At 38.8% G+C, this 22,947-nt stretch overlaps 1 protein-coding gene across 4 annotated transcripts in view; it reads right to left on the bottom strand.

Annotated features, from left to right (window-relative positions):
• Positions 1 to 4,046: 4,046 nt before the first annotated feature.
• Positions 4,047 to 22,947, bottom strand: part of LOC134745128 (3-phosphoinositide-dependent protein kinase 1) — a 151,803-nt gene continuing 132,902 nt past the window's right edge. The window contains exons 1-6 of one of the 4 annotated variants that reach the window (XR_010128134.1): positions 13,476 to 13,871; positions 8,294 to 8,489; positions 7,238 to 8,161; positions 6,287 to 6,564; positions 4,926 to 6,094; positions 4,047 to 4,820 (exon numbers count right to left, since the gene is read on the bottom strand). Coding sequence is in view for 2 of the 4 variants with exons in the window: in XM_063679094.1 (XP_063535164.1) it covers positions 5,990 to 6,094; positions 6,287 to 6,564; positions 7,238 to 8,161; positions 8,294 to 8,489; positions 13,476 to 13,613 (1,641 nt within the window). In the remaining 2 variants the exon portion in view is untranslated. Of the gene's footprint in view, positions 6,095 to 6,286; positions 6,565 to 7,237; positions 8,162 to 8,293; positions 8,490 to 13,475; positions 13,872 to 22,947 lie in introns of those variants that run through there. The other 3 variants (XR_010128135.1, XM_063679094.1, XM_063679095.1) reach the window with 3 other exon arrangements.

Raw genomic sequence — 22,947 nt, 5'->3', positions numbered from 1 at the left:
GTATCTCCTTGGGGCCTTAGGTTACAACTCTTTGGAGGTGAGACGTAACCTTAGCTTATTGACGTTTGCGTGTCGGACCCTGCGCGGTGATTCTGACTGCCCAGAACTGGTAAGTCGACTCGTGCGACTACATGTACCGGACATCCCTAGGATAGCCCTCAGACCGCAGCGACGCGATCTGTTGGCTTTGCCAGAGAGACGCACCGTGTCGCGCCTGAACTCTCCGCTGCTCCGTGCCCAGTTGTTTGCAGACAGTTGAATGCTCTCTTGGCATCAGCACCCGAGTGCGACCTGTTTGCGTGGCGATGGGCGTCTGTGAGAAATGAATGCCTGAGATTCTGTGAGGTGATGGATGCGAGGCCTACATCCGTGAAAGTTTAATAAGTAATAGTTATTTGTAATTGTGTTATTTGTAAATATTTGTTTGTATATACCTGATTGTTATTTTTAATAACCTGTTTGTTTAATGTTAATTTTAAGTTTCATGGCGCATTGGATTTCTGTAAAGTCATGTAACATATTTTCAAATAAAATAAAATAAAATAAAATAAAATTGATGAATTTTCCTTTTATTAATATTGTTGGTTTACCTATCTCACAAAACTCAACTTTTTATTTCAGATTTCCAAAGGACGAGGAATAGGGGATATTACTGCAATGTTCTGCCACCAGAGTGCAGCACTAGCTTTTTTAGTGCACCGTAGAGTAACTTATTCATACTGTACCTTTAACAGGTTTTTGATAAGTTTTCAGGGGACCTACCGGAAAACTCGAATCCGAAATTTCGTTATCTAGCTGCCTCTTTATCGCTCAAATACGCAAGAGTGACAGAGATGTTAGATAACGAAAGTTCGATTTTCTTGTTTCGCGATAGACCTCAGATTGTGATAGTGGCGCCACCTACGCCGAGTTTCGCGTAATATTCCCTATTATTAAATAAAAAATATATTACACGAACGTTTTTTTTTTTCATTTCCTATTTGGTACAGTCAGCTGCAGAGAAAAGGTACCCCACGTCCATACTAATTTACAGAACTTTGTATGCAGGGGGGGGGGTGCCTTTTCTCTGCAGCTGACTGTACATGACTAGAAACTATACTTAGTCTTTTAGCATTAGAAAAAACGGTAAACCATTTCCACGTGTCTTTATTGACAAGTTTTTTTATAAATATAGCAATATTTTACTTATGAAAGCAAAAGTATGTAAATGATCGTATATTATATTTGTTGTGACTTATTTTCAAAGTGTTTTTCGATAAAACGACACGTTAAGATCGCTCGCCTTCTTTCTAATGATAAAAAAACGAAAGGTATAGTTAGACGGTTCTGAGTGGTAGACTGCAAATGAGATAAAAGCTATATTAGGTACATGCATTAATCCTCATATCAGGCGGCTCTTTGATTCCAAGGATTGCATAATTTTTATACTTTTTAATGATTTTTAGAATATGAAAATTATAAAAAGTATAAAAGTTATGCAATCCTTGTATTCAACGCATTTCATTTCATTTCAACGAGCCGCCTGCTACAGATTTCTTGAAATTGCCGCGTTTTTTCAGGTTCAACTTTCATTAGCCAGACTATTATCAATTTGCCAATTTCCTGATTATTCTTTTACACGTCACATAAACTTATCCATAATTTATCGATATAAAAAGTTGACACAGTTACATCCCTAGCAAATTATCAAACTTATGACACCGTACGTAAATGAGAAATAACAAGCATATATGCATCTCTTTTCGACACATTATCTAATTCGTAAGGAAGTAAAGTACGGGTATACATATTTGCGAAGCATTTTTGCCCGACTTCTATGCTTTAGTCATTATTCTGAGGCGTGTGCTATCAAAATCGCAGCAGACTTCTTGGTCTAACTTATTTGAGTCATAGACCTAGCATTACAAAAATGAGCTACACGCGTGCGCCCTTGAGGGACAGAACATACGCAATGCGACAATATGATTGGTCGAATAGATTTGTAGCCCACCATAAACCATACTAAATTTACGGTGGGGAATAAAAAAAATGTGAGACTGTGACAAGGACCAAGAATAACAGCGCTTTCTCTGCTACTCCTACTGAAAGATACATAAGACTATCCCGTTCGGTCATTTTCCCCCACCCCTCACGCCCGATCCAGTTATACTAGATTCATGGTTCACAGCGTCCACTATTGATGGCTACTAAACAAAAGACAAACGACGCTACGTGCTCGAATTTCAAATTTAAACTTTATAAAGAGCGTTATTTTTAAAAGGAGTATTTACTCAAAATAAAAACCTCTTAAAATGTTTCAGGTCGGGTACTCGTAATATGTTTAAACCAAATTGGCAGTAAATAAGAATAAAAAAACTATACTCTAAGAACAAATTAAATTATTTTCTATGAAAATATTTTAATTTGTGGTTTTTCAAGTAGAAACACTACTATTTAAACTATAAACTGAAATAAATATCATATACGAAGGAAAAAATGACCAAAGCCTCCAGTGTCCAGAGCTGGAGCTGTCTATGACTTGTATATACATCATAGACATAGTATAGTAGTTATAGACATGAAACCGAGCGCGACCAGGAGTAAGAGAAAGAATATTCATATAAAATTTGGGCAGCATAGGATTTTTTCTCTGTCACTTATAAATTTCGGTATTTCGCCATCGCCTCGCCTCCTACCTATGATGCCACCCGGTCGGTGATAGGGTGATACGGACAAAACATAGCACTGTTTTCTCTTTCCTCTTATAGGAATCGCAATAAGACTATCTTTCTCTATCAAAGTGTCAGGCCCTTTGTTTTTCCTTATTATAGTCGACATGGAGACTATATAAAGAAGCCAAATCTCTATGTATGAAAAGTGTCCGTCAAAAAACAGTAATTAGGCGGCGCCACCATACACCGAAATACTACCAAAAACAACCTACGTAATTTGGTCGGGTTATTTGTTGGTTCATGTTATACTCATGTCCCAGAGCCTAACTCGCGCCACCGGAGAGATTAGGAACTATTATTTAAAGCTGAAAGCGGTCACTTTTGCAACAATTCTGCCATAAGAGATTGGCATCCTTTCTATACCATCCATAATCGTGCTGTTAAAAGGTTCACGATGACGTAGGCTTGTGTCAGTCACGTGGATCGCGAGTCTCGGAAGAGAGTACCAGGCGGAGTATATTATTATACCATGCTACACATGGTAAAACGAGTGCTTCCTCCGGAATATGTACATAGTTAAAAACTTGCAACCCACTATTTTTCCCTTTCTCGTGTTTTTTTTTGTAATTCGACCCCTACGTTTAAAGATGAATTTCAAACTCCTGCCTCCAACGGTTTAAACCGCATTCACATTTGTCTGTCGTGTTGTGTTGTTACGGGTATCGGTTTCATTTAATATGGTTGCGTTCACATTTCTCTGATGCATCAGGCATCAGACAAATGGCTTTAGGCTGTGTTTTTGGTCAATATAGGTATCTACGGAAACTGTTATATTCAGAAATAATCAGTATAGTTTTAGCAGGTTTTCACATATTATGTTAAAATAATACCAAAGATAGATATAACTCCGTAATAGATGGATACAGTCTAAGGAAATAACGTGCCTCGAAAATTTGATTCTCGTTCAGAGGGCGCCACTAGTTTTGGCCTACACTGGTATAGAGGGCGTTGACTGTTTCGTTTGTTATTTATAATTTTAACGCATACCAGTGAAAGAACATGTGTCAAAATCATATAAAAAAAATTAATGCAAATAAAAAAATCATTTATCCATATTTAAATACATTTTATCGTATTTTTATAAATATTTATTTTTAGTTTAAAAGTGTGTCGACAGATGGCAGTGAATTTACTGGGGTTACAAAATTTACTATGACAGTACCGCTCTAGTATAAGTTACTCCATGATAATACTTACATACTCATGGTTCCAATTTGAAGGGTATTGATAATTACGTTGGTTTAGTTCTTAGTGAATGTTAGTTAATGTTTATTTGTTGTATGTGTTGCACGTGGTTAGGTTAGGCTACGGTAGGTTATCTAATGAAACTAAGACTAAAAATCAACTTGCAATTTATTTTCATTTTATTATTCTGATACTTTTTAAATAATTTAATCAATACAAATATTGTAAAATATAATTACAATAGTTAACAGGTTTAAATGCAGAATTAATAATTAACAATGTCATGGAGAAGTCCAATAACGCTGACAACTATTGTGTTTCATTGTCTAAAGTACAATGTATTACCAAAAGAAATAAGGCTAGTGCTTGAACTACTTTAATTACCCTATTCTTTTACTAAACCAATAGTTACAATAATTGAACTATGGACCTTTACAATAAAGCCTAATTATACAATAGTTCAGGCAAGTCGGCATATAGGTACAGTAAACAAGCCATTACAACAAATTGCCAATATTATGGGTCATAGCTTTATTATTATCGTGGCGTTTGATATATCTCACATGTCAATAAAATAGTACTCGAAATACACAATTCAAACATTTAAAACCAATTTAGCTTCATTAAGTAATTTCAATTACAAATTATACGATATATTTTAATCGAATAACTCGTTACAAACAATAGTTGACCTTAGGCGATTTTATCCGTATACTTTCCCTAAGTTTTATCATTAGGATTACAGTGCAAATGATGCACAAGTGAAGAAGCGGGGAGGTCGCGGGCGCAGCGCATTCGCCGTCGCCGAGCACTTGGTGCCTGGCGCGTGGCGCGTGCTGGGTTACACAGTATACCTACGCCCTGTTCCGGCCCCGCTACTAAGGTCGCGGGCGCAGCGTATGCGCCGCCGCCGTCGCCGAACACCTGGTGCCTGGCGCGTGCTGGGCTACACAGTATACCTACGCCCTGTTCCGGCCCCGCTACTAAGGTCGCGGGCGCAGCGTATGCGCCGCCGCCGTCGCCGAACACCTGGTGCCTGGCGCGTGGCGCGTGCTGGGCTACACAGTATATCTACGCCCTGTTCCGGCCCCGCTACTAAGGTCGCGGGCGCAGCGTATGCGCCGCCGCCGTCGCCGAGCACCTGGTGCGTGGCGCGTGCTGGGCTACACAGTATACCTACGCCCTGTTCCGGCCCCGCTACTAAGGTCGCGGGCGCAGCGTATGCGCCGCCGCCGTCGCCGAGCACCTAGTGCCTGGCGCGTGGCGCGTGCTGGGCTACACAGTATACCTACGCCCTGTTCCGGCCCCGCTACTAAGAAGCTATCCTTCTTACGCTCGGTTGGTCCACTTCTAGAGCCGACGTAACGACTCATATTTGCCGTATACCGACTGGTAGATTCATAATATGAATAACCTACGACCGGCCGTTACTGTCGCAGAAATGTACCAACCATAATTTCCTAATTTTTATATAACTGTACAGCAGTCGCATTCCGTTGGCAAATAAATTAAATTAAAATAAATAATATTAATTTAGCTAAAATTGCCTAGTTACCAACCGGAATGGGCTTCGTGAACACGCGGGTGGTGAATTACAAATCCATTCTTACAACGGGCCCGTATACTTCGAAATCTAACGGCCCACGATTATTCACTACATTACACTATAACTATGCGATTGCGATAATAATTTAAGACAAATATTTACATATAATCACATTAAAATAATCGTGAATCCACATTTTAAATAAGAACTTAATCGAGAGTAATAATTTAATTTAGTCGGAACATACTATTAGGAATCAGTCGTTCGGGAACGACAGCGATCGTGATCGACTGCGGGCGTTCGGTCGTCGCGGCACTCGTCGGCGCGCTCTCAACATATGTGGCGCGCGGCGGCGCTGAGGCCGGCGGTGGCCGACTCCCTTCGAGACCTTTCAATGTCACTGAAGCTTCCTCGCTAGTTCGTGCTCGTAATCGTAACGATGGCTAGAATGTATCCTATGTGCACCCGCCGTGGAGGGGGCGGGGGTGCGGGCTCGGAGCACGGGGTGCGGGTGCGGGCGCGACTCGCGGCGGCGCCGGCAGCGCGCTTAAGTCGTGTCGCGCCCGTACGTGCCGATGCGAACTTCGTTGATCACTCGCGCCCACTCTAGGGCGTATGATTCTGGGTCCTCTAGGTAGTATGTGCGGTTTGGCTGTGAAGAAAAAAATATAAATGAAAAATCATGCATACAAGTCTTGATTCAAAATGAGTTTATTGGGGTCATTTAATTAGTTAGGCAGTATACATATATGTTTAATGAAATGGTGACTCTTTAGAACGAAATAATAAATACATCTAAATGTCGTTTCAGAGTAATGAGATGAAAGTGAAAAAGTGAACTCACCGTGTGAACTAAAAATATTCTAAAGTTCTTTGCTTCTACGCGCAACTTCGGTGACCAAGGGATCTCTCCTTTGAGCACCATGTTGACCGGGTCCACGTAGAAGAGCCGCGGCCCGGTGGTCAGCAGGAGCATGCGTCGGCGCGCGAACAGCCCCTTCCTCTTATCGATGAGTCCTTGCTTTAGAATCAGCTCTCCGTCAACGAACTGGTGCCATTTATTGTCGCGTTCTTGGGCTTCGAGTCTACGCCGCCTTTCTTCCGGACTGATGGTTAAGATTCCTAAAATAAAATAAAAAATACATGAGTCTATGCTAACTATATAACTTGCTAATGCTAACATGGTAAGTTCAGTTTCCTGAATTTTCTAATTTGAATAATAAGTCACATAACACACTACACATAATAGCATTCGAACAGCTGATCTCATCGAGAGTACGTTATTAATGAAGTTACCGCGCGTTGCGACTCATTCAGTTTCATCGCGACTCGCCGGAGAGTGAGAAACGGCAAACTGACGTCATTTCTATTAAAGGACCGTAAGCCAGAACAGTGAGGACATCCGTTGGGAATGCAAATAGCTGTAACGCGATGACGATGACGCAGCGTAGGATACAATGCAAGCAACATATGGAACGATCATATTTCTCGCCCACAAAAAAAAACATATGGCGTCAGTACTAGTACTAAATCATATGGCTCTGTTAGTAATAATATCTGTGTCAAATATCGGCGGCGTAACTGCAAAACGGAACTTCGTCGGATACTATTTAGCAGTGAAACGAGAAGCATGTTGGCAAAGAAGAATTTGGGTCACGGACGCTCCAGTTGCCAGTTACTTGTCGCTTCACTGCACTCGTACAAGTCTTTGTTGTATTACCGTCGGCAAAATACAGTATTGCTTTGAGAGAATTATACACTTCTATTAATACAATAACATAATGTTATAACATACCTTCTGAGGTAGATAAGTCGAACTTCCACAGGCGCACAAGTTGGTTTTGGTCTAAGCCGGGCTCCAAGTGATCCAGAGGATATTCTTCTTCGAAAGACCCGCCGGGCAAGTACGGGGATATAGTTGGCGGTGACTGAGTCCAGACATTATCCCAGTTGATCCCTTCGAAGAATGGATGGTTTCGTATGCTTTCATAGGTATTTCCGGTATCGTTAGCTCCAATCCTCTTGGAATAATCCAAAACTAAAAGCTTCTCAACTAAGTCTTTTGCGTCGGCGGGAAAGCCTTCGGGGAACTCGTAGTCCAATTTAAGTATTTTCTGGAAGGTAAGGAACTCATTGGAGCCACGAAATGGAGGCAGTCCTGAGATCATCTGGTAGATAATACATCCCAAGGCCCAGAGGTCAGAGGCCCGCGTGTCCACGCGGTTATGCAGCAGTTCTGGGCTTACGTATTGTGCGGTTCCGACAAAACTGATCTTTTTTTGTCTGTCATTCTCTGCCAACGTCTGGTCATCATCAGTCTTATTAGGTGCTGAACAAATCTCTTCCGGGTCCAAAATTTTTGTTGTACCGAAGTCCGCAATTTGTAAGTGCATATTTTCGTCCAATAAAATGTTTTCTGGTTTTAAGTCTCGGTGGATGATTCCTTTAGCGTGCATGCTTTCTAAGGCCATTAAGAGCTCAGCGGCATAAAATTTAGCTACATTTAGCTCGAAAGAGCCAACCTTATTTATATAAGACAACAATTCGCCATTCTTGGCATAAGACAACACAAAGTACAATCGTTCATCATCTTGGAAAGTACAATATAATTTGACAAAACCGTGTGGCACATTGAACAGCATGTTCAAAGCGTCTTTCTCTCTCTTTATGTACTCCCTCTTCTTTTCTTTAATAATCTGACGTTTCTCGCAAACTTTAACTGGAAAGAAAATAATAATATTAGTTTCGAATACATATATTGAAAACCTAACTATCAAACAAATCCGAATCCTATAATAATCCTTCGAGTTATTTACGCAGTCTACATGACTTAGATGTACAGATTACTTACTTGCATATTCTTTCCCAGTGTGAATATCTGTAGCGAAGAACACGGTGCTATAACAACCCTCGCCAATCAGTTTTCGAAAGATGTAGTCATTGGCGGTGCGTTTGTTGGCCGCCGCGGCCGGTTGCGCCTGCATCTTGACTGGAGATTCGGCGGCGGACTCCGCCGCCGCGATGGGCGCCCGAATTTCACCGGTCGTCTGTAAACAAATATCTACTATTATATGATGAACTTTGCGTAGCTAACGTTGCTCAGACTGAGCTAATGTTTGAGGATACCTAAATGGAAGTATTTGTTTAGAGTGAAACGGGGTATTGTAGCGGTGCTGTTTTGGGAGCAGCGGCGCGGCGTGCCGGGCGTGCGGCGCGTCGTCGCGCCTCGAGAGCAAGTACTTGTGTATCGGCGCGGGCGCGGGCGCTGCGCTGGTGCTGGCACATAAGTCACCGCGGTGGGGACCAGACAGTAGGACCGTGCTGTCTGCCGCGATATTAACAGCTAACCGTTCCAAAAACTAATCCAAACAAAACCATCAGTCTACGCCCCAATTAATGAATCCTTCGACGATGTTTGGCAGCGAAACATACACAAAATGAATATTATAATAAAATTACTATACAATAAGAAAACCTATTCACCGGCCGAGTGGTAATTTTACATATCGAGGACCCGTTAAATCTTGTGTTCCTTTACGTACGGACTACGGACTTAATTATAGTAAAATAAAGTAATGGAAAGTTGGAAAGAGCACATAACCTAGGTGCCGAATAGGCCATTGAGTTTTTATCTCGCTTAGAGTTCGATGATCCAGTTTAGTGTGTTAGTTTTTGTTCATTTTCTTACGTAGACGAGACAAAAAACGCTTCGATCCATTCAATAGAACGGACGTGAACGATGTTGAATAGAGAGCGTGCTCCGACACTCTCTCTCTCTTTCTAACAACGGTACCAGAGGCAACGAGTCCGCCACTTGAGTAACGGTTAATTTGCCAAAAACAAACTTAATAAAAAGTAAATGTACCTCCGGAATACAGTTTCATGGTTCCGTTGTTATCCATACCTAGCAATGTGAAACGTCCTATTTATGTTTTAAGTTTCTGTTCTTATTAATTGATTTTAAGGGCTCCGTACCTCAAAAGGAAAAAACGGAACCCTTACAGGATCACTCGTGCGTCTGTCTGTCCGTCTGTCACAGCCTATTTTCTCCGAAACTACTGGACCAATCAAGTTGAAATTTGGTATACATATGTAAGTTTGTGACCCAAAGACGGACATGTAACGTAAACAAATTAATTTTAAACATGGGGGGCACTTTTGGGGGGTAAATGAGAAAATAAAAAAGTTTTTAAAACTATATCGTGCTATATATCAAATGAAAGAGCTCATTGTAACAATTTCAAATATATATTTTTTATAATTTTAGGATAAATAATTTAGAAGTTATTCAAGAAAATAGGCAAAAAATTACCATCCCCCCCCCCCCCCTTTATCTCCGAAACTACTGGGTCTAAAATTTTGAAAAAAAATACGCAATATAGATCTTTACCTATAGATTACAGGAAAACCTATTAGAAATTGCAGTCAAGCGTGAGTCGGACTTAATTACTTAGTTTTTGATCCGACCCCTACGGGGTTTTTAGACATTTCACTCACGTTTCACATAAAAAATACATTCTTTAAATTGTGTAATGTACGGAACCCTTGGAACGCGAGTCCGACTCGCACTTGGCCGGTTTTTAAATATTGTTTCAGTTTTTTTGTAAAAACTAGAACGCGTTATTAAATTAATGAAAGTCACTGAATAACAATGAGAACTCTGATCAGCAACGTCTGAAATCTGTTTCTCTGTGTTGCCGTCAAGATTGAAGCAGTCTTCCTCGCATGCAGATGCATCGCCGTGCAGCGGTGACTAGTTTGGTGAAGTTGCGCATGAGTCACTAATAGAGCGAGCTGGTCCGCACAGCCGCAAATGGGTTCTCGCATTCCACGTTGGCGGGCCGGGGCGGGGGGCGGCGCAACGGTACTCACGAGTCGCGAGTCGCGGCGCATTCCCACGCCGTCGAAACGCATTCCGCCTCGCGGTCCTTACGTTGTGACCTCAATCCCCCACCTCGAGAACCACTACACCGTCATAGCGACCTACACACTCGCATTCATCAATCAATTTTTATTAAACAAGCGGTTTGATGTCGACATGTTGTACTGGGAACTGGCTTTTTAAAGTTTCAACTCTTTGAACGTTCCGCTGAGTTGTTGCTTATAAACAACTCTTTGTGTATTGGGGTTTTCTTAGAATTACATCATTGAGTGACCTATGAGGAAATCTAAGCATCAATTGACAAGATTACATAATGTTTAAATTAAACACCCAAGGTGGTGCACTTGTATACCTATATAAAGTTGTCTAAGTTATCGTGTCGGCACTGCATTGAGTAGCATTAGCGGTATTAGCACAGCATGCAGCACCTAGATGTTATGTTGCTGCGACCTTGTACTGAATACCTGGCCTGGCGGATGTTGAATGCTGTATTAGCTAGGCTTGCCCCCCCCCCCCCCTGGTCGCTAGTCGCTACATCCGGCTACATTTCTGTCGACTAAACGTTTACGGATATGTTTTGAAATAGATTACAGGTATTTATTTTATGAATGGTGAGTTGTATAAAAGGAATAACTGTTTTAAAACCCGTACATTGTTATGAGTAATCACATGATAAATTTATTTTGTCGGAGATAAAAAATGTGGGTGTTTACTGTTTATGCTTCCACACGCTTGAACAGATAGGGCAACCTATAACGATTACGCCATTACGCGTAATAGTGATACCAATGAGGATATAATAAGATAGAGCGGTATTGTCATAGTAAATTTTGTAACCACTGTAAATTCACTGCCATCTATCGACATACTTTAGAACTAAAAATGAAGATTTATAAAAATACGTTAAAACGTATTTAAATATGGATAAATCATTTTTTTATTTGCATTAATTATTTTTATATGATTTTGACCCATGTTCTTTCACTGGTATGCGTTAAAATTATAAATAACAAACGAAACAGTACGCCCTCTATACGAGAGTTGGCCAAAACTAGTGGCGCCATCTGATCGAGAATCAAATTTTCGTGATTTTCGAGGCACGTTTTTTCCTTAGACTGTATCCATCTATTACGGAGTTATATCTATCTTTGGTGATACCTACTACGGTATGAAGGTTCAGTTCTACTTTGAACTCAAAACAATTTTGCGAGTATTGTTTACCTAATGACCCCAACTTGCTTTGTTCTCGTGATACCTATTACTTCAAATCAAACGAAAACAAAAACCGGACTAAAAAATGTCGTGACGTCAGTATGTACCTACAGCACAGTCTATAAAACAATACAGTCATTTGACGAAGCCGTCTAGACAGGGCAATCGTGCGGGGTGCGAGGGGTGGGACTATCGCACCCGAGCTGCATACATCGCCAATATCGCCATTGTTAGTAGCTCGGTACTACTTACAGGGATAGCGTGACTTATTTGAAATGTTTGTAAATTTTGGGCAGCTGTGTAAGTCTGTGACAACCATACTGTGTTCTTGTGCGGTGTCGGCATTTACACAAACATCAAAGGCGTCGGTCCACTGTTACTTTTTACACTGTGCCTACAGCTAGCTTACATGGGCACATTATGAATGGAATTCATTCATACAGAGGCCATGCATTTGATGCATTTTTGCAGCTGGGTGTACCTAACTGCATTGAATAGATTGACGTTTGACGTTACACATTCCGACCTCGTGGATAGGCCGTATTTTTCTTTAGTGTTTCATTCATCGATGTGTAGGTATTCTATTGTAGGCGGGTACGGGTACAGCATGCTTCGATCACAACAGCCCAGCATTAAGCGTTAATTTGCTTTGGTGGAACTGGTAAACAAGTCACGCACGCCCGCGTCGCGTGTCGCGTGCACAAACAAGTGCGGTGACTGGCTAAGCATCTGCGAATGTCACACGCGTCAACATCTCGGAGAGCGACATAGATTCTTCGAGGTAACATTAGCGCACTGAGAAAGGCGTAGTACTTACTACTTCTATACATGATGAGTAGAAAGGATGTATTGCGTTCGCAATCCACACAGGCACGCTACCTACGCTACTCAGCGAAAGTCACAATCACTACGCCGCAGCGAAAGTTTATCAACAGTCAACATGGTAGGTATATTTAATTATACTGTATCATAGTAATGAACGCTCTCGTGTTATCTTATCTTTATTTCAGAGAACGGCTAGAAACTATTGCGTTGCATCGTCATTATTGCGTGTGCGTGTAAATAACACTCAATATTAGAAGATAGGTATCTTATACGCTCTATTTATTTGTCAAGAACTTGTTAATGAGAATAATGAGTTGAAATTAACAACTAGAATAACAAGGCAGAATTAGGTTTACCAATTACCGCACTGACAGTACTGACACACTTTGCGAGTAAAATTACTACCTACCACTACCACCCTTTCACTTCTTGTGTACTACTTTGCATTATAGGTAGGTACACGCTGTACGTGTATATTGTATATATTTAGATTTATTTATTTCATAATATTAAATTACAATATAAATTATTTTTACACTAATCTATACGAATTTATATTATGATCGTCAAGTGGAAAATAACAATTGATTATAATTATACAAAAACAATACACAATTTAAAAACCATTTGAATAAGCAATCGATTAATTAATTAATTAAATTTTTAACAATGTCAAATTAAATGAAATGAGAAAAACAATGTCAATACGGCTAAGCAAGATAATCTCATAATGATCGTCAAAATAAAATGAAATACACGTCAATAGAAAAATTAATTAATTAATGAATAATAAATATTACATTTAATTTATTATATTACATGTTATTTCCATTATATATTCAAAAGTATTAATTCAGTGTATATTCATATCTTATATTAAAATAAAACCTTCCTAATTACTAAAACTATAACGCTATTTTCACGCCTACTATTATTGGTATTTGTAAACTATCACAAACATAAAATAAAATTATTATTTTGAACAAGTAGTTAGGCTTAGGTAATGTGGATTGTGGAGATTTGTTTTGAACTGTACTGTACGAGTACAGTAACAAACAAACAACAGGGCCGTCGGGTCGGGTAGACAGCAGACGCGCGGAGTCGTTGACCTTACCTTCGTTTTGGGCGAGGGCTGTTTCCCGCGCTTCGTGGAGCTCACGCCGAGTAGTCGGAGAATCCTGTTGGCTGCTTCGAGAAGAGTGTCACTACCCCTCGATCCTCTTTTATTCACTCTGATGGTCAATCCGCTCATTTCGATCCCTCACACCACACGTTCTCACCGTTGTATTTAAAGTTCGAAACGGTTAAAATAACGATCACAGTTCATGAAGCTTGGTACTTATTAAGCATCAATGTTACTCGGTTAAGGTTCACTAATAATATTACACAGTATAATTATCTAAGGAATGCTGATGTTTAATGATTGTACAGTAAGCTAAACGTATATTTTATTAAACAGAGCGCGAGCACGTCCGTTACGTTTAACGTCGCGGAGTGAACTGAAGTTGGAGCGCAATGTTTCACTCGCGTCGCTAGACGGAGGAGTAACCATTTGGCATGCGTGCGCGGGGTGGGGTGGGCGGCTGCTGACGCCACGGCGCGCTGTTGTGTTGATGTTTCCCTCCGCCCGCCGCACTGCCTCCACCCCCATCCCATGCGGGACGATGCAATGCATTCACCCCTCGCCACTTCCTCAGTTTCCTATTCCTAAGACATACAAAGCAGCAGTGATTTGATGTGATGACTGACAAAATTAATATTGATTTACAGTTAGGTGGGTACAATAAAATACAACACAAACACAACTATAGGTAGGTACAGTCAAAGGCAAAAATATCGATCCAGACAAATTGCTCAAAAATATGTGAACACGACTTTATTGTCTAAGGTAAGGTGTAAGAGCGTACACATATTTTTGAAACTTTGGGAATGTATATATATATGTATGCCCTTGACTGTACTCTTCATTGCACCTCAAAAATAAAACAATAGACTCGGACCAAGATAACTGCATGGAATTTTCAATGACAAAGTGGGGCTATGTCATCATTAATGCCAAAATTGCCAAAATTTCTATGAAAATATGACACATTTATATTTATAATGACACTACCTCACTTTGTTCTGTTCAAATTGGTACCTACACAGTTAGCTTAGTTGTAGTACCTAGGACTACAAAATACATGAGGTAAACAACAAGGCCGAGTGATGGAATTTTCAATGACAAAGTGGGGCTATGTCATCATTAATGCCAAAATTGCCAAAATTTCTATGAAAATATGACACATTTATATTTATAATGACACTACCTCACTTTGTTCTGTTCAAATTGGTACCTACACAGTTAGCTTAGTTGTAGTACCTAGGACTACAAAATACATGAGGTAAACAACAAGGCCGAGTGATCATAACCAAATTATAACAACGCTTACCTACATGCTTACTTATGACATATAACCAAAGGGTTTTACATATTATTTTTATACTAGGACACCTTAAATGGCATCGTTTTAATCTAAAACTATTGCTGACATTTAAATACCTGATACAGGTGACTTTAGGATATGAATAAGCATGTACTTATATATTCCTTCATAAATATCACCCTGCAGTCTATGTTATACACTATTTTATCTACTGATGTTGAACCATCTTATAAATGTACTAAAATTTGATTGATAAATAACTGCCAATTTACTCATTATCATTACGGAACCTAAACCTATGCACGTGACTTCTCGCCACGTGGTTTGGGGAAATACAAACGCAACGCCACCGCTCGGATGCGGAAAGCAGAGCAGGGGGGGACTGCACGTCGCGTCGGGTGGGCACGGGGCACGGCAACGGGCACAAATCAATATTTTACTAAGACGCGGTCCTGCTTTGCTGCAAGCCTGCCCCCTGGGATGCCACGCGGTGGGAAAAACTAGTGATGCCTCATATAGGGACCGTTTCTTACGATACAAGAATTTATGGGCAACCCGGAGACAAACTTGCGCAAATATCCATTTGTATTAGGTATCACAGCGGTAACGTAACTCTTACCTTTTGCTCTTCCGAAATTCTCCATATGTTATCCACAGCCACTGGTTGCCTCAGAAAACAGGTCATGCCAATTTCATTTTGATTTGATCTTATTATACTATCTGATATCTGAAGTATCTGAGACACCCTGTATTTTAAACGTGCCTCGAGTTCATAATTACTACAGTCCGTAGTACGTACTTCAGGTCATAAAATAGGTATAGTTAATTGGAGAGAATTCTAGCAGTCTGTCAAAGAATTTTATTACGCCTAGTAGACATAAAAGACCATAAACAAGGAAGTACGTAGTTGTATCATGCACTTTATATACCTAGTCGTACGTCGCGGGAGTGAATGCACCCACCTTACATACCTAGCAACAATGTCAGCTGATCTTTGACATTTATGGCCGACTTTACACGTGTAACTGACTACAATGTATGCTACACTTAAATTTACCTACGGACGGCTGTAAAGTGGGACGGGATTTGGGATATCTTCACTCCCGAGTCCTGAATATTCGAGCCCAATAACCATATAACACGACATTGTCTAAATTCAAACAGACGACAGATACGGACCGAAATATCTGATGAGTGTTGTGTTAATGTTAACGTGTCAAGCAAAATTTCAATTCTTAATTTGCCAAGTACCTTATACAAAGGTTTCTTTTTATAGGGTTCCGTACCCAAAGGGTAAAGACGGGACCCTATTACTAAGACTTCGATGTCTGTCTGTCACCAGGCTACAGTTGAAATTTTCACAGATGATGTTCTGTTGCCGCTATAACAAAAAATTCTAAAAACAGAATATAATAAATATTTAAGTAGGGTTTAGGGCTTATTCATAGGGCTCCCATACAACAAACGTGATTTTTTTGCCGTTTTTTCGCGTGATGGTACGGAACCCTTCGCGCGCGAGTCCGACTCGCACTTGGCCGGTTTTTAATTGAATGCCACTGGTATAATGAACGACCGCAGTTGGGATTTTTTATGAGTACCTACCTATTGAAAATTATGTTAAGCCGTGTAGGTCAGTAAGAATAAACTTCTAAGTAAATCCCATTCTTTTATTATCTTACAAAGAAAGTATAGACCTTAACTATTACTTCTTTCTAATATCTTTCTAACCTGTTAATCCGAAAATGTTGTATGGTCTTTATGAATTCCGAGTAATTCTTAGATTCTATTCTAGGTCGTATAAATACCAAAGAAAGTAAAAGGAGGCATCGACAGTGCATCTCAAAACTAAATCGTTGGTGTTCGTATTGTTTTCCACACTACCTGTATTTTTTACCTTCCATTGTGAACATTTTGTGAAGGCTGTCGCAGCTGGCGCGCCACGTGCGACACCGCGGGTCGCGTCGCGTCGCGTGCGCGTGCCCCCTCCCCTCCCACGTGTGCACAAATATCTAGTACACTTACTTAACCTTAATTAAAATGACCATTCATTCATTTATTTTTTTCTATAACAATATAATATTGTGTTAGAAAAATCTTACAAACTATGTATTAGCACATAAATAATAGCGGGACGTCAAGAAATAAAATTCCAAAAATACACTTAAAACAAAAAACAAAAAAAAAGTACAGATAAAGTAGGTAATAAAAATGTCATCATTCATATGTACGTTACATAAGATAATTTTGTAAAAACCAGTTTAATTTGCAAATATCTCGTCAATACTGTAAAAGCACCCCCTCAATAAAAATATCTTCAAGTGCTTACTAAATATTTTATAATGTGTAACCTTTAGATTTGTAGTTTGTAGGTAGTTGGTTAAAAATTCGAATGGCTTGGTATCTTACACTATGCCTTGCTACTTGTTGTTTAGGACAGAAGAATAGCTTTATGTTTTTTGTTCGTGTTTCAAAGCGCAACTCCTGCTCCGCAGAAGACTCAAAATTAGCAATATTTTGCACAGTCAGTCAACAAAACGAGCACGTACAATGAAGGAGCTGTCAAGATACCCAACCTTGAGAAGTGATCACGGCAAGATGCCCATTGTGGTATGCGCATTATTGTTCGGATTGCTCTTTTTTGTACTATCATGGCTCTATTAATATTGTATTTGAAGCTGTTTCCCCAAAGTTTACCAATGGATTTTACCGTTCGACAGCACATAAGACATTTTAAATTGACGATGATACTCGTAACTACACTCGTAACTATACTCGTATTATATATGTGCCATTTTCAACCAAAAGGGTACTTATTGTCGGTTTTCAATAAGGCGCTATTTCCATATAGCTTCAGTTCGAAATCAACCTTATCGACATGCGACAATGTGGTACCTTTTGGTTGAAAACGTTACATATTTAGCTGCTTACCGCAATAAGATACATTAAATCATTATTTCATTCATTGCATTAAAACAGGACAAGTGCGAGTCGGACTCGCCCATCGAGGGTTCCGTACTTTTTAGTATTGTTATAGCGGCAACAGAAATACATCATCTGAAATTTTCAACTAGCTGTCACGGTTCCTGAGATACAGCCTAGTGAGAGACAGACAGACGGACATTAGTCTTAGTAATAGGGTCCCGTTTTTACCCTTTGGGTACGGAACCCTAAAAACCATGGAATTGATGGAATTTTACTTTCAGCGATTAAATTTAGGTGCTTAATTAAGACGAAAATACTTTCTTTGTTACCTTCATACAATCATTGACAATTTAATAAAAAACGTATAGTTACTTACATACCTACACAAAATCCATACGCTTACTACGACTGCATATCAGAAACAGTTACTATTACTACATTCAATATAAAACATAACAATTATTGAAACAATACCACATGAACAATTACTGTTTACTCATCACCATGACAAAGCGAATCAATATGGTCTTGTCTTGTGTGTGTTTGTGTAGTGTCTTCAGTGAAAGTGCAATTGTTTGTAACATACTATATATATATAACGTTATAACGCTCATTTAATATACACTACCGCTCAAAAGTATTTAGGCACCCGCAATTTTCACCATACAATTGTATACAAAAATTATTTTCAAAATCACACTGTTCGATCGCAGGCAAATGACTCCCTTACATGTTGGATTAAATTTTTATTTAGGTAAATATATTGAGCCTCAAATTGTTGCCAAAGACATCCTTTAAAATTTCGAGTTTACTTTATGCAACGATTTAAAAAACCCTTATTACTAGTTCATACAAAATAAAACGATTGTGTTAGAAAACGATTTATGGATTTTTTTACGCGTTCCATTTGGTAAATAGGCAATGTACACGAATATTCTGCACACACATCATTTTGAAGCTCGATATGTCTGTTAAATTAAAAAAATAAATTGCACAAAAAACTGTTACCCGACTGCGACAGCGGTATAAATAGTTCTGAAAGTCGATTTTGTATACAATTGTATGGAAAAAATTACGAGTGCCTAAATAATGATTTAAATTTTCACGATTTTTACTCATTATTATTCACAAACAAACAACAATAAACAAGATCAAGTGCGGGTAGTTCGAAAAACTCGCGCGCCTAGAAGATGTTGATGTCAACTTTAGCCAGTCTTCTCCGAGACCACGGGACAACGCCGTCCTCGAAACGTCGGAGGTAAATTTAAAACGTATTTTACGCGATTAAGTCCCGTCGTTCTGAATAATAATGATTAATGAGTGCCTAAATAGTTATGAGCGGTAGTGTACAGATGTAGTGGATAATTGTTTGCCATTGTATTTTCACGGAAACGCCCGAAAGTGTTATATATGCTATTTCAGTCAGGCTCAGTACAATAAGTACTTACTAAGGTTGACAGAATATGCATGACAAATACGAACGTTTCCGAGAAAATACGATGGCAAACAATTATGCACTACATCTGTACCTATTGCTCTTCTCTTTAAAATATGCACAAATAAATAGAAATACAATGATTAAGATATATAATAGGCATGTATTTAACGCGGCGACAAATTAATCTGATTTAGGGATTTATAAAAAATTAAAGGGGGTAGCAAAAATAATAAGTTGGCGACTAATTGCGGAGACTAGTATAAAGTAAAAAGTAGCAGCTAAGTAATCAATTTTCGGATTTGTTTCAATATAAACTAGCATCGAGTTATTGTTTTGGCGACTGAATTAACTAATTAAGCGGAAACATGACAGCGGATAAAAAGTTGAAAATGGCCTACTCTAATTGTTCAATGGAGATTGCATATAAAATAAATCAAGGTTAGGTAGCTTTAAATGCCCGAAGGGCAAACCGCCCAGAAATAGGAGCCCCGCGAAGCGGGGCTCCGTCTAGTGAGCTGGAGTTCGTCGGACTGTTTCTTTAAAAAAAAATTACTTCACAACGTAACTAGACGGAGCGCCGCTTCGCGGGGCTCTTATTTCTGGGCGGTTTGCCCTTCGGGCATTTGAAGCTACCTAACGAACCTAACCTACCTACCTATTGATTTAATGTAATTTTGGATTCCCATTTTGTAGCCAGTTACAAAACTTATTTACCAAACAATTCCACTCTGGCCCAATTAGGATTGTTCATTTTTATTTATAGTACCTCGCCTATGATTTCAGTAATCTTGTTTATTATTTCTGCTACCTTAAAGTAGCTGCCATTATTTGAATTTTAAAATATCCTTAGTTTAAAGCTCATTTAATATAAATGATTGCCAAAATATTTAATCGCTGACAAGTTATTATTTTAGTTGCAAATAGTTTGCTGCTCTTTAACTTTTCTGTCGCCGCGAAAATAATAAGCCTTACAATATAGTCAATGTTGTTTAAGTACAATTAAAGACTGTACACGATGAAACCCGGCCAAACATGATCTGGTATATCTTTTTACCGTATGCACATATTCAAGCAGTTCTTTTATTTTAATAATCTGTAATTTATAATAAAAATAAAATCTTATAATAAATCATATACAATGTTTGGGCGTGTGTGAGTTTTCGCCGAATATATTCCATCACATCTTTAATTATTTGTCCAGGGTTTTTTGATATAATCTTCACTCGCTTTCTGCTACAAAGCCACAATTGTATTTATAGTTTACAAGTTGTTTTATGCACATTAGGATGTCATTTTTTGAAACTCTTTTCTACTTGAGGTAGTCAGGAAGACTTTCTACTCCAAGAGTCCAAGCACTGGAAGTCGTTTTTGTATGGGAGGCAGTTTTTTGTCAAAAAGTCGAATTCACCAAAGTTAAAAGTGTTAAAACACCTCAGAACTAAATCAATCTGAATACAATTAGAAAAATGTTAGCTATTATGAAAAGATAATTTAACAAGGTATAATTTGGCTTATCAAATTATAAATAATATAATGTTTGATTACTGTAACAGGAAAATTTGGTAAAGACTGTCAGACAAAAATTTTGATACTGTGAAATATATAATGCTTAAAGTCACAGAACTCACAGACAACCTAATGCTATATTGTGTTTGTAATTTTATTATGTAGTTTGATGAAAATATGCTGCTTGAAATGCACATTCATTTAAAAGATTTACCATATCATGCGTGGCCGGGTTTTATCGTGTACTGTCTTTAACTGGGTTAGGTAACTTAGGTAGGTATTCGAAGTAAGTAATACTTATGAGGCCGGTGTCGATTTTAGTCGCAAAAATGTAAAATTGATAGATTTAGTCCGTGAAATTTTACACCTTTTGCTACCTAATTGAAATAACAAGTACTGGTTTCTATTAGCACGTCTTCTTATCTTACCTTTTATCAGATAATTTTTTTGAAAACAGACTCACTAAATTAGTAATGTTTGCTTTTCTGATGGACGTAGGTAAACGCGCGTAAAGCACTGATTTTGTCGCTCTTATTTGTAAATTTCGTAAAGTTTGGACTGCTAAACATGGCAATTTTGTATTACACATATCCTGTACTTGACGTTTATCAGACTACATTTTTATTATTATGACTTTGAAGTAGTGTAAATGAAAGTTAGACGAAATCAATTTCCTCCAGAAATTACTTCAAAACAAGTGACAGTTTCTCTGAAAATTGACTTAATTTCAACGTAATTTTGATACTTAAACAATCTACAACATTTGCTGAAACTATTCTTATACATCAATTTGTATAATTTACCACCATGATTTTTTGCTGAATTTTTAAAAACTGCCCCTTCTCTTCATGCATTACCGGTGACGCACGCTCGCGACCTCATTATTAAAAGGCAAGATGAGAAGACGTGCTAATAGAAATCAATACTTGTTATTTAGATATTACGTAACAAAACGTATATAATTTCAACGACTAAATCTATCAATTTTACATTTTTGCTCCAAAATCGACTACGGCCTCTTATCGCGTAGTCCAGTCCAAGTTTAAAATTTCTCGAAAACAATGATTTACTCTTGATTTATTGATGGCGACTGACTTCTCATCGTCTCTTAAGAAGATACGAGTATAAATAGAAACAGGAAAAGCATGGATGCCAGGTGCATGGATGCATTTTTTGCCCACTAGCCGGGTAAGTCGGGGCATCGCTCGCCAACCCCTGACTTGTTTTCAAAACAAAACAAAAGGTGCGTCGAACATTGAACCTCCACCGCCACCTGGCATACTGATCCAAATCCAATGTGGAGGTACATTTAAAACTAGCCTTAATGTGCTTTCGTCTCAGTATAACAATGGAATATAAAAACATCCGTAATTTTGGGATCAGGTAGACAGGGAAACAAGAATTGTTGTGTTCCCAGAGTTTGTAGGTGACTACGCTACATGTACCGTGTACCTACTTACGATATACGGCCATATGTCCCTTACGACATTTGAAATTTCCACCGTCGATATGTCACAATTGTAACTACATATTTGCAAGGCAAAAGTAGGTACCATTTTGATTTTGTTGTATTCCGCTTTTACACTACGCTCCAATTAGGGTAGGACGGGGACGTTTGAAACACTTTATGTTTAACCGCCTGTAACTATTTTATTTTTACAGTTAGAAGGGTATGTGCCTGTATTATTAAAGGTTATTTATATAGTTTTTAGGGTTCCGTACCCAAAGGGTAAAAACGGGACCCTATTACTAAGACTCCGCTGTCCGTCTGTCCGTCCGTCTGTCCGTCTGTCTGTCTGTCACCAGGCTGTATCTCATGAACCGTGATAGCTAGACAGTTTAAATGTTCACAGATGATGTATTTTTGTTGCCGCTATAACAACAAATACTAAAAACAGAATAATATAAATATTTAAATGGGGCTCCCATACAACAAACGAGATTTTTTTGCTGTTTTTTTTCCGTAATCGTACGGAACCCTTCGTGCGCGAGTCCGACTCGCACTTGGCCGGTTTTTAAATAAAATGTGCTTAAAAACCCTTTGCCCATGGTTACGTAATGATAAGGAATTAAAGTGAATGTGGAAGAGTGGTTCAATTGACCCCATAGGTGTGTTAATTGAAACACTATGTGGGGACGTTTGTAACACCTTAATATATTCGGGAAAACGAAAGATAATTTGTCATTTCTAATCTTTTTTTTTTAATAACTATCACGGTTTTCAATGAGACCAACTAAAGTTCGCAAAGAAATTACAAACATTTCACAATTTATGTGCGTCTGAAGATCTTTAT

This window comes from Cydia strobilella, chromosome 11, assembly GCF_947568885.1.
Source record: "Cydia strobilella chromosome 11, ilCydStro3.1, whole genome shotgun sequence".
NCBI classification, from domain to species: Eukaryota; Metazoa; Arthropoda; class Insecta; order Lepidoptera; family Tortricidae; genus Cydia; species Cydia strobilella.
Note: the sequence above shows the minus strand (reverse complement) of the source record. Positions and strands in the feature narration are given on the sequence as shown.